This window comes from Gymnogyps californianus, chromosome 1 (assembly GCF_018139145.2).
Source record: "Gymnogyps californianus isolate 813 chromosome 1, ASM1813914v2, whole genome shotgun sequence".
Classification (NCBI taxonomy): domain Eukaryota; kingdom Metazoa; phylum Chordata; class Aves; order Accipitriformes; family Cathartidae; genus Gymnogyps; species Gymnogyps californianus.
Window position 1 is genome coordinate 77,115,198 of NC_059471.1, and position 13,765 is coordinate 77,128,962.

Genomic DNA, 13,765 nt, shown 5'->3' on the forward strand with positions numbered 1-13,765 from the left:
ATGAACTGCTGCACCCACAGAGATATGATACGTCACTCAAACATGTCAGTAAAGATTGCCTAGGAGTCTCCAGTGACCAGTTGTTGCAAGAGCATTTCCAAACAAGCATTTCCAAAAAACAGTTTAAAAAATAAGCAGATAAATAGCTTCAGTATCTACACAAAAACAGGACCTCCCTATATGCAGGAAAAACATTTCTCAAAAGTAACAGGAAAAGAAAAAAAACCTCTTATATAGAAGTCTTTATATATAGGAAGATACAGGAAGGATGAACATCAGAAATAAATTATGTGCAGCATTACTTTAAAATTCTCCATCATAAAGCGCTAAAAAAATATAGTATTATGCTGCACTGACACATATTCCTTGTTTTGCAACCAGAGGAAGATACTATCCATGTTTAAAACTGTGAAGCTAATTGAAAAAATAAAAACCAGACCATGTAGATAACACAGTTCAAAGGCACTGAAGCAGAACTAGATAGAAAATATTTTCCCCTTTTTGTTGATTAATTATAGTCAAAGAATTCACGGAAAAAAACCCATGTACTGGGCAGGGGAGGAGGCAGCTGAAAAAAGCTGTTAGCCACACAAAAAGCTGCAGAAATTTTTATTTGTCATACAGTCAGTATAATCATCCATGAATGCTTGTTTAACCTAAAGCACACAAATATTAACATGACTTAAAATTTCACTACCTCATTTCAGCCAGGTTGCTTTGAGTCAAAGGCATCACATGGACAATTACATGAGCATAGCTGATGCAGCATCTCATTGAACATGTCAACAGAAAAGGCAGAGAGCTAGAAGACATGAAGAATGTTTGCCTTGCACACAAGTGAACTTCCATTTGAATTGTGTCCTTCCTTTGGTGATTTTAAAAATCTGATACTTTGGAAATAAGGCATGAATGAAATCCAAGACAACGTATCAGTTTGGATTTTTGATCACTTCTGTATGGACACAAACCCTCGCATCTCTGTCTCTGACTTCTCACCTAAGTTTCGCTATTCCCACACTTGCTGCACTGTTCCAGATGCACAGACGTACTGGGTTGGTTTTTTTGTTTGTTTGTTGTTTTTGGTAGGTTGTTTTTTTTTTTTAATTTATGTACGTACATAGATATATATATATAAAACCCTGTTCCCCTTGTTCCGTCCATATTTTAACCAGTCTAACCAGATGTACTCAGCCTCTCCATCTTGCTTTCCTGCATGCGTCTCAAACTCCACATACCCTAGAACTCATCTTACTGACACTATGCCACACACAGGATTTCTGAACACTGGCTGGAAACTAACAGCATCATGATGCTGGAAAAAGCAACAGCACAAAAAAAAGCCTCCTCCTGCAGGGCTCTTTCCATCTTTTGGATAACTACCATGCTTTTGCCTCTTCTTTTCCCGCTGATACTTTCTTAGCCCCGGGAGGAGGCTGCACTCCCCGCAGCTAGGGATTAACTAAGGCTAATTTTGTCTAATTTTATGTAAAACTGATTAAGACAGGTAAATGCAAAACAAATCTTGGTCAATGGCCCTGTATCCACGCATGAGAACACATAAATGGAAATTAACTGTGCAATTACCCAGAGGTTTAGTTATCCCATCAATAGATATGGACTCAGATACAGAAAAGGCGTTGTGGTGCTGTGAATAGAAAAGTATGATGCCTCCTCTCCTAATAAAGGGATCATTGGGATCATCAGAATCACCACAATTCCACAAAAAAAAAATATTCTTCATGAACTGTGTTTAAATCATGTTTCTCAATAGGTTCCATCACTTAACCTCAAATACGGGAATAACAAAGCCCAAGAACTGCTGCAGTCATTTAAACTCTTTAAAAATAAAGTTTGCAAAAGTAAAGTTCAGAAAAGTTTTCAAAAAGCAGATACTTAAATCTAATTATATCTTTATCTAGGTATCTACAGGACATATGTATGTAGAAATACTTCTTTTCTCACCATTCTAACATCAAGAATCATTCTAGAAGTCATTCTGATGAGCTAATCCTAACATTTCTTCATTAGTATTTTCCCCTCACTTAAGAAAATTTCTCTTCTGCAGTATGAAAATAAGCGAGAGTAAAGCTTACAATACATTATTGCTTAAATGTTTAAATTATGCCTCTTGATTTTAAATTCTCGATTCTTCTGTGATAAATATTTCAGTCTGAAGTCTATTTTAGTCTAGATTACATAATAGAAATTAAATGGTTGGTGTTGGTTAAGTACGTAAGAACTTGCAGTGAGACTCTGGAACACTTTAACTGTACTTTATATATGAGTTAAATGAATTTAAAAAATACAACAACTTACAATCTGATCAAAAAGGGGTGGTTGACTTCTTTCAAGACTGACTTTTCATTGTGCACATGTTGCTCTTGCTTCAGTCGAATGACATCAGGAATGCTCATTACTTTCAGTGCAAAGTAACGTTTGGCCATTTTTTCCTTCACCAGATGAACACGCCCAAAGGTACCCGTGCCTGAAAAGTTGAAGAAGAAATGTCACTTATTGTAAAAAAGAAAAAAAGCAAAGATAATTTACTAAATTAAAACCTACAGGAACTCAATTCCTGTTTTGTTTTTTTTTTTTCCCCTCATCAATATATCAGTATTACATTTTTTACCTGTTTTCATACAATTTCGTTCTTGGGATTTCTCAATTTTTAGTGATAATGATTTAATAAAAATAATGGATTTGCAATACTTCCACTCTTTGGATAGATACCTGAAGCATTTCTTGCAAAGAAGAGAAGTGATCCTGAGAAGGGGTAAGGGAGATGTATTTAAAAAAAAAAAAAAAAGTATGTAGTATATAAGATTCAAATGTAACCAATATAAATGAAACAAGCAAAACCATTCTCAAGTGCAGAAGAAAGGTGAGGAAACACTCTCTTAAATTTCAGAGATCAGTTTTAATTTAGATCGAGTAGGGAGGGGTGGGATAAACTCAAAAGTCGCATTCAGCTTATTATATCCACAGTGTGTGGCATAAAAGAAAAAAAAAAAATCATCACTGACCAAGAATGTAATGTTCAATTGTAATGGATTTAATAATTCTTCAACACAAAAAAACTACTTAACTTTCCATGTTTTTATTAAAACAAGGTAGCTAAAAATCAATCAGGGTTTAAAATGTAGGAACTCCTAACGTGAAAAGTAGAGAATATACAAAAATGGCAACAACAACAAAAAATATCAAAATATTCATCTACCAAGGTTCAGTGACTGAGAACAGCTGTCTGCAATTATTCAGGTGAGGAGATTATTCCCTTAAATGTGCACAGAGAGGTGAAGTGATTCAGTTGGATAAGGGAGTGATGGGAAAAAATACTTAAAAGTTGCTGACCCTTCTAAAAACAAAAAAAAAGCTGCTTATAGTACTGCATTGTTATTTCACATGGAAAGAGTAGATTTTGGGCACCCTTTTTTTTGTAGTCAATGCATTCTTTTTCAATTCACTCTTAAAAATATAAAAGGAAAATAAAAACGTATTGCCTTTTAAATAATGTATTATGCATTTCTCTATTCAATACAGTAGTCATTAAAGTTCCTTTTAAGTGCATTGCACTCAAGACAATTATACATAACTGAACTGAGTATTTCTTTTCATTTGAAATGAAAACTAAAACTAGCACATTTAGCCACACTGCTATTTGTACTGCAGCACAGTGTTATACATTTGAAGATGAACACACATTTCAGCTCGTTGGGTGGCTGCTCATTGTTTTGTCGCTCATTAAACAATGTCATGTATGTTCCATTGGAACAGTACACCAGATATTTTTAATCCTATTCTCTGACAGAAATATGTGCCACTATAAAGGACGCTTGGCATTCAAACCAATTGCCTAACTTGTAAAAGGTCACTCTCTTGTTGAGAAATGCCTTCCAAAAAAGTCAAAATCTTATACTTAAGCTCACAATCATCCCCTTCTTTGCACATACCCTAGGAGGGCAGCCCGTAGACCTGTTTCAGCATTATTAACTGGTATGTCAACTGATTTCAGACTGCGCTGACCCATTATGATCAATCTATACTACAAGACAATTTTCTAAGATGTGTAGTGGGTGCAGGGAGATGAGTATGTACATGAAAGGAAATAGATTTTTGAGAGAAAGGCGTGGGGGAGAGACCAAAAAATGAACTTCCAAAACCGCATTACTTGGGGAGGGGAGAAAAAACAAGGGAGTTTTTGCCTCTAGTACGTTCAAGAAACTTGAGAATTTATTAAAAAAAAAAAGTTTGTTTTCTGTATGTGTAGTCTCATTTAAAACATTTACATTTTATTTAACAGTTAGTCTTTCCAGTCACTTGTAATATTGTTTAAGAGCATGATGTTTACTAAAAAACAAAACAAAATACTCATATTACAAACTAGATACTAACAAGTTCAGCAATCCAGTTTTACGGAACTTGCAGCTCCGTTACCAACAGAGCTTCCAAAACCAGCTTTCGAGATAAAACTTCTCACTGCACAAACCCACCAAGCATTACAGTTGTCCAAGCACAAAAGATTCTATCAAAGCAGTTTTAAATTCCCACCTGTCCTGAGTTACAGTTCTTTAACAATGAAAACTGTAAACAGGTCTCAGATAAAGCCTGCTGCTATAGTTAAGTAACCCATCACGCTACCCTGGAAAATCTATCATGCAATTAAATCCTTTAACAATGCAGTCACATTACATGACTATACCTGTAAACAACCTTATTTGCATGGGCATGGGCTTATGCAGTAAAAAAAAAAAAAAAAAAACATACAAAAAAGGCCCAAAAGCTTCCAAGCAGAGCCATCTGTTCAAGCTACTTAAAATACTGATTATTTACATCTATATTGAATGCATAGACAAAAAATTAACTTAGGTTATTTCAGAATTAGGAGCTGAAATTTCAAGTTCTGAGTAAAAACACTGTCAAGAATAACTATAGTTGTACTGCACACGGAAACTAAAAATAATCTTAAATTTTTAAGTCTTCCAAATGTGGACTCAGGGAAATTAACAGTACCAACCCCATAAGTAAATGCTGGTTTTATATGCATTTTGATACTTATATGAACAAAGTGCTTCCATAAACATATTCAACAGGGAAGTTAGAAGTGAACACATACCTAATTGTTCCTAGGTCTCTAGTGATCTCATGTTTCACGACTTGTTCTACTTGTCCTAGAATTTTTTATTTTAGAATGCTTTAATTTTTCCTTATGCTATTGGTCTAACTTTACAAATGGTGCCGCTCAGAAATAATAACAGTAATAATAACAGCAATCACAAGTTCCATCCATTTTCAAAGAAGGACCTGTCAGGGACTTATTCAGCAATAGTTCTAACTTTGGAAACACGGCCTCTTTAAAAACGTCTCTGCCAGGAATGGCAAAGCCTGGCAGGCTATTCCAGAATAGTGGCAAGCACCTAATCTAGAGAGCCTCCGGGAAAACCAGAAGACCACACAGACAGGCGAGAACATACAACCTCCCTAACCAGTTTTATTGTTGAACTGATTGCAGGCAGTCTTTTTTTCAAACATCATTAGCCCAATTTCAAGCAACTATGGAAATCAAGAAGACATTACAGACCAAGAAGCCATCTAACATTTGTTTTCAGACGTCTGTTCTCATAATATGAATTTTCTCCCATTCAAGTCTTCTCAGAAAATCCATTAGGCCTACATCAGTTGTAGTGACAATACCCAGACACACAACCACCACCCTTCCAGCACTTTTGACAAACAATATGCTTTGTTAAAGCCCTAAAGAAAAATAATAGTGATGTTCTGGAATTTACTTACACCATTTAGGCTGTTCAGTCAAACTCTTCTCACTGCAAAGAGAAGCAAAGAGCAAACATGGCGAGTACCACGTATCTTTTCAACCAAGAAAAAAAAGACTTTAACCACGTGGGGCCATCAACAAGGGGGAGCATGGGAACTTGCTGAAACTTAAAAACAGTTGTATAAAGTATGCAAATGGGGTTTAATTTATGCTTTTGCACAGCCACATACAGGACTACTTGTTGAGCTTTTTTTTTTAATGCTTCGCCAGTCTTCAGACAACCAGATAAAGTTCGCATACAAAGATGACTACAATTCAAATATCTCACTTCAAACTTTTGGTCTGGATCTCCTGCTCATGCTTTTAGCCATTTCTGCAAAGATTTTAAAAATCCTCTTCCTTGCAAATGGCTGGGGGAGAAATGAGATGGGACATGATGGTCAAGGTGGGAGGCTGCAACAAGGTGTTGTTATGGTTGTTCAGCACAGTCAAGAAAATCTAGCTGTTTTATAAAAACAGGTCTTATTGTTGTGAGTAGGTGGAAATTCTGCCCCTCACATTCATGGAAAGAAAACTAAAAAATTGAAGCAGTGAAGTGACAGCGTGTAAGACGGAGGCCCAGCTCCATAAATTTGAGGGAAGGTTTTTTGGAAGCAGAAAAAAGTAGGGTTAATGGTTTTCTACCAGAGCATCACTGCCTTCTGCCCTCCAGGAAGGAGCTCATGGAACAGTTTCTGTTAATCCCCATGAAAGAATTGTTCAATTTTTTGCCCTGATCACCTCAGAACTCAGCTGTATGAACCGGCTAAATTTGACCTTCTGTGACAGATAAGTAAATATTCCTTAGGATTACCTTAAAACAGAAATATTCTGTACTTGCCCATCTTGCATGTAATAATAAAATAAAATACAGTGTTTACAGATTTGCACAATATTCTACTGACATTAATTTAATGTTTAGTTCAAACGAAGAGAACTTCAGGGACTGTGTACCATTCTGGATGAGTCCTGGGATCTATCAAGCACTATCCTGCTGAAGGAAGAGCAATGGCTACACACACGCACACACACACATGCATATCCCTACCTGTCTCTCTTTATTATAGCACATAATGCCAGAGTTTCAGAGAAAAAATGCACTTACATCAGAAAATTATACCTCATGAAAACAGCTGTTATTAGAAGGTTTGAAGGAGGATTTGTAGTTTATTTGCGCAGTCCCCTTCTCCCTGCTAAGGCATATAGCAAGTGAAGGTTTCTGGCCACAGTAACAAAAGCAAGTGAAGACTGCCTGTGCTACTTGCAACATGCAATACAATTCAAGATTTTCAGGACTAAATGGGCAAACAGAATAAAACGTGCAAATGCTAACCACTAATCCAGTATAATCTGTTTACAACAGAAACAATACAAATCTTGGATCCCTTTGCAAATTTAATGTGGTTGCAGAACTTGAAGGAATGCCAGCAATCTTCTCAATTAGGTAACCTTCTCATGTTAAACACACACAAAGGGAGGAGGCCAAAAATGGCAGAGGACCAGCTCGGCCTAGGTATCAAACGCAAGAAGGGCATTCTCAGTCTTACAAAACAAGCTGGATTCCCTAACGCCATGCCAAAATACCATAGCCAGTTTCCAGGATTTTACTCTCTTTGAAGACTGGTAGAAAAGAATAAAGAATGTGGGAATATTTCTGATGCAATTTTAGATACTTTTGATGCTAGGAAAAGCAATCCTGCAACTTTTGATCAGCTAAAACAATTGAGTGAGTAGTCATGTAGTGACTATTTCACTATTGATGTAGGTGACTAATTTAATGCCCAGTTTACCTCTTTATTTGCTCCCATTAATTAGGCCCAGCTGTTCCAGCTTCCCAGCTTCCCATTCTTTTAATCCCCAGCTCTTTCTTAAAACCAAGTTTGCCTTGCTCAGATAGGTACCATCTGTTTTAATGAAGAATAAACTAGGTCATATGAGATCCATGACCCTGAGGGCTGCTTTCTGAGTCCCAAAGGGGTTGGTCCTGACTTCCACAGATGCCTACAAAAAGCATCAGATGTTATTTGCTTTTATTTACAGTTAGAAGAGACATTTCCTACTGTGCCACATATTAGTCTTTATTGGTAGCCACAAGCACAACAGACTTAATTCTGTTGAATATCAGAGATAAACTAAGTGAATTGTATCAGATTACAAACTCACTATTAAATGTCAAATTTGTCTGCCATTTAATCTCTGTCTCATCTTGAGACTCAAACTTGAACAGCCTAGCAATACATGTCTTAAAACGTGGAGTGGGGGTTGTCAATAATTCTTGACAAAGAAGAGGAAGAAGTGCACAGCAAAGGAAACCAGTCTGCCCAAATAGACCAGTAATCAGAAGATTACCACTTGAGAGAAAGATAGGGGGAAACCACATGACACAAGCAACTGTGGGCTTCTACAACAGATGATGTAGTTGGCACATAAACAGGGCAATACAGAACGAGGATGATTTTGGACATCATAGTAGCCAAGTTCACATTTTATTTTTCAACCCATAGACCAGTGTCAACTGAAAATGCCTTGCAGACTACCACTCCACGTTCTCAAATTCAGTGTCTTCACACTGTTCCACAAACCAGCTGTAGATTGCTCACCATAACTCTTAGACCACTGCTTCTATGCTTCTGTACCACTCTAGAGGGTTCTGATCTAAACCTGGAAAACATGCCAGAGAAATAAAGAAATTTAGAGGAGGTTTTACAGGCTGCCTATTGTTCTGTCTAGAACTGCATCTCTCATACTATTGAATATAAGAAGTAAATGTCAGACAATACTTTTTGCAAAGCTTTTGTATATCCTTCAGTGATCATATATCTGAGGACACAGTCTGATTAAAAGAGCTTAAAAGCATAGAAAATAAGAGATGCCTTGTGTAGTGTTCACCGTGTGCAGCTCTGCCGGAGCAGCTTGCTTCTATGACTTTGTTCATTCATCCATTGTGCTATGGTTCAGTTCACACTAGGAACTCCTGGGATAGAGAAAATGTCTTTCTACTTAGCAATAATGTGAAATACTACACAGTAAGAAATATGCTTGCTACATTCCAGGCAATATCATCACTTTTCAGACTACCTGTCCCAGAAATTTTATTGCCAGTGGCATAACAGTGGTTCTCTTCTGTTTTGGATTCTAGATTCATCCCTTGTCAACCCATTTTTCAACTGAAAGCTCAGTATCATTAATTCTTTATCCCAGCTCAGCTGAAGTCAAAAAGAAAGCAGCAATGCATGTTCGAAGTACAGCCTAGCTTTTGACTCAGATGCTGCTGTAAAAAATTTCTACCTCTTTGCTGCTTCCAGATTCCAAAGGTCTGCCATATTTTCAGGTTCTTTCTTACTTGGTATACAGGGAGCCTATAACAACACACCACTAAAACTACATTTAACAGTCTGGAATTTGGTATAGTCTCTTTTCAACTTCGCACAAGATTTGATATGCCAGAGAATAGCAAGCATTTATGTCAACAACTCTTGTTTTTGACCCACCCAATTAAATCTTTCTGAATTACAATCCTTAAGAATTAAGAACACAGGAATCACCAGGCTCATTAACACCCATCAGTCAAGCTTCCCGTTTTTCACATAGTTCAGAGACAGGTTCCTGATTTCCAAAAAGTGCCATTCAACAGAACACCCATGACAGGAGTTCCTTTCTAATTCCAGATATTTTTTTTTTTCTGGCTCACAACTTATTGGGTCTCTATAAAAATACTGTAAATATCAGGGTGTCTTTACACAAAATAAGCAGAATCCTTGAAAGTTCCTCCTCTCTCTTTATTCTTTATTTATTTATTTTGAAATACCAGGGACCAATAAATAAATGAGACCAGAAAGTCACCAGCTTGCTGGTGATAAGATAACCTTTAACCCTTTCCATTTCTAAACAGCTCTTAGAATACTGAATTTAAATGCATGTCCATATCCCTTCACAAAACATCCACAATCTTCAGAACAATTTCATAAAACTGGTATTTCCCCACTTGATTTTTCAATGGTATTTTTGTAACTTTCCCATGCTTTCTGCTACCTGTGATTCATGACATGTTGATATCAAGAATATGAACAGATGAGTGGATGAAAAGTTTTTCCTCCGTATTGAAAACAGGACATTGCAAAGTCATTATTACTCCTACTTTTACCTATTTAAATATTGCACATGAACTGCTGATAGGCCTCAACTGCAAAACTGTTTTTTTTATAAAAACAGCTCAAATAGAAACCTTTAAAGATGTACTCCTTTTTCACCTAGAAACTAAGCTCTATACTACTTTTGCTGAACTAAATTTAGGAGGCCTGTTGAAACAGCATATTTTAAATGATACCAAACCCCTGCTAAAAGTGAAGCGTATCAATCTGTATTGACTTGATTTTAAAAAAAGTTGGTCTATCACGTTTTAAAAGACAAGCACAGTTAAGCTAAGAATCAGGTACCTGTCTGGCTAACAACACATTCCAAGTTAAAACACCAGAAAGCATTAAATTATCTATTTAATCTGGTAAGAATTTCAGGTAATTAAAGCATTATCAAAAAGTGTCACATTTTAATAGTTGGAAATAAATCTGTAAATCAGAAAATATACTAGCAAGATAGGCCATCTTTGGACTTTTTAAAGTTAGAAAACGTCATTCAAATCCTATTCACAGAATTGCTTCTTTCAGGTAGGGAGAGATTAAAATAAGCATGTTAACTGAGAACTTCTTGGAATGCAAATATTAAAGAGAAGGATGTTTTTGTGTTGTTTTTTTCCAAAAAATCTATCAAACAACAAAAGCCAGACATACAAAACCCAACATCTAGCCACCTCCTGTCCATTAACTGGTGCTCAAAATTCCCATCAAGTTTAAAGTAATTCAGGATTCTTTCTGAATGAATTTGTGCTCAAAGTTAATCTTTTATAATTGCTTTAATTATTTTTTCTTTAAGTGTTTAAAAACACTATGAAACAGCTTCCTTAAAATGAAACCTAAAACAAATTGATGGACATTGTCGTGGTTTAACCCCAGCCAGCAACTAAGCACCACGCAGCTGCTCCCTCACTCCTCCTCTCTCCCACTAGGATGGGGAGGAGAATCAAAAAAAAAGAAGTAAAACTCATGGGTTGAGATAAGAACGGTTTAATAACTAAAGTAAAATAAAAAATAATAACAACAATAAAAATATAATAATAATAGCAATAAAAATGAATATAACAAAAAGAGAGAAATTAGACCTAAGAAAAGACAAGTGATGCACAATGCAATTGCTCACCACCCGCTGACCGATGCCTGAGCAGCAATCCGCCCCCCCTGGCCAACTCCCCCCTGTTTATATACTGGACATGGCGTTCCATGGTATGGAATACCCCTTTGGCTAGTTCGGGTCAGCTGCCCCGGCTATGCTCCCTCTCAGCTTCTTGCACACCTGCTTGGTGGCAAAGTATGGGAAACCGAAAAGTCCTTAACTTAGGATAAGCGCTACTTAGCAACAACTAAACCATCAGCATGTTATCAACATTATTCTCACACTAAATCCAAAACACACTGTACCAGCTATTAAGAAGAAAAGTAACTCTATCCCAGCCAAAACCAGGACAACATTTAGGCTAAAAGTTACCATTTTTAATTAACGTGTGTTACACTTTCCCTTACCATAAACAAAATAATACATGAATGCATCACAAAGTAACCAGACTCATGCACAGCTCCTACTTCTTGAGTTGGGATTAGTACTACATTCAAAATTTTGAACTGGATGTACCAGAAGCAGTCTAAGCTAAAAGGGATTGACCTCTAATTTTCTATGAAGACGAGTAACTTGCAGTTTATCTCTGGTAGTACATAAAGAATCAATTCCAGTAAATCATTAATACACCATTTTTCACTTATTCTATTCTGATGATGAGCTAGAAGCGCTTCCCAGTGATTTTCTTCCCCTCCTACTGAAGGTAAGACGACAGATGGTGAGTAAAATCTATGCAGGGACATATTAAATTGGAAAAACCAGCTCTGTTGCTAAGTTTAATTCCCACAATCAAATCTTTACCCAAGAGGACAGGAAAGCTTTCTCTCTCATTGTTTGTCAGCACTTCTATCTTCACCTTCAGTTTCCCTGTTTACAGGAAGCATTTACAAAACTGATTTGGCTAGTTGCGTTACTCAAATTCAGCATGGAGATATGTAGTTTGGTTTTACACAAAAAAAAAAAAATCAAAACAATTTGCTGTGTCACAAAGTCAAGGACAGACTTAAAACCTTTTCAAGTAACTTCAAATAAAAGAAACAGTCATTAAGGACTTAAAAGTTTAAAAGAGCACCTCTGTAGAAGATACACCACAGTTCAGGTACTTAATAGATTGTTCCAGTAGCTTTTGCTCTGTCAATGACTACAGTTGAATGTATTAGGTCCTATATGTTGCTACGAAACTACTGTATGGACAAAGCTTACAATCATACCCAAAGAAAATAGAAAACCTTAAAATAAAGTTGACCAGCCAAACAACTACAAGACATGGCTGTGCCCAAAATTCATGTTCTCATCTAAGAAAAATAAATAAAAATAACATTTTGATGACTAAACCCCAAACACTTACAAATGCAATAAGCCATGAAGGACTTAAGAGAGTCACTTTGTTCCATAGGAGTTAAAGTTACATGGAGTCTGATAAAGATCAGACATACATGCAGCAGCATGGGTTGAAACTTTAACAGCAGTCCCCTCTGAACTATGTGAGGCTAAATAGGGGAACTTAGTAGGTATCTAACACCTGATTAGCCACTTTCCTTTTCAACCCAGAAATATGTGCCTCTACACACTTCTAGGATTTTTACATTATCAGCATATTTTTGCCTGTCCTGAAACTCGGCTCTTGCAGATTTCTTCCTTTGTTTTCTCTGAAAGAACTACTTGATGCAAGTCAGTCCCATATTAATGCAAAGAAAGTATCAGGCTTAATATCCTTGACTGTGTCCTTTTAAAAAGCAAACAAAAAAATCTTGTTAAAGTACAAAGGTTTATTATTGCTGAACGAATGTAATAGAAGCCACATTGTTTGTATTTGACCAATTTCCTCCTTCACCAGTGCTGGAGAGAAGCCTTTGAGGGACTGGTACCTCTTATAATACATTCCTTTCAATTACTTTTCACTTCCATCTTCATCTAAAGTAGTGCTAAAGGAGAAACAAATCGAGGGGGACACGTCACACAGTGCACAAACACTGTATTTTGAAATACTTTTGAAACAGATTATCTATTCACTACTTAATATGGTATTTCTACAATGCTTTTCAAGGATAAGATTGAAGAGTAAATTATGTTGAAGAGCTCCTGGATGAAGACAGATCAAAGACTTTGACTTAATTTAAATACACTCAGCACGTTTTAGTTCTCTTGTATGTTTCAGGAAATAGCTAAATAGGCAACTAATAGAAAACTGTTCAAGATTACCTATTCCCTGCTATTTTGTGTGTTACCACAGAGTTAGGCACAGAAGGCTCTAGTCCGGAAACACACTTGCATATTTACGCACATGTATACCAGCAAAATTGAGATTTAGCTGGAAAGGCCAGCTTGAAATCCAGATACAACAATATTCAGAAAGCACATTCTATCAAATTAGCAGTGAAATTAAAGTTCAGTGGCGGTCAATACCTACTTTTCCAGTTTTTTTGAAGTTTAACCTTTTTTCACTCGAGAATTTTGAGTTTCATTTTTAAAATTTCACTGACCTAGAGCTAGCTCAGGGTAACAAAAGAAAAAAAAAACCTCTGGACATTCATGTTGAAGACAAAGCCTGTCCACTGAGTAGTAGTTAAAGGCCTCAAAGCATCAGAAAGTTCATTCTTCACATTCTACCTTCAAACCTTAAGACTGGTATTTTTGAAAAATGACAAACTGGAGTTCTTTCTTCTTTCAAAGATACAAGATTACCAGAGGACCACGTAGCCCATATCATCTCTTCATGGTTGGACA

General features: G+C 36.4%; 1 protein-coding gene across 1 annotated transcript in view; it reads right to left on the minus strand.

The window, feature by feature from the left end:
• Positions 1-13,765, minus strand: part of PRKX (protein kinase cAMP-dependent X-linked catalytic subunit) — a 57,093-nt gene that overhangs the window by 24,057 nt on the left and 19,271 nt on the right. Inside the window, exon 2 of the mRNA XM_050902625.1 lies at positions 2,317-2,485. Coding sequence (XP_050758582.1) covers positions 2,317-2,485 — 169 coding nt within the window. The remainder of the gene's footprint in view (positions 1-2,316; positions 2,486-13,765) is intronic.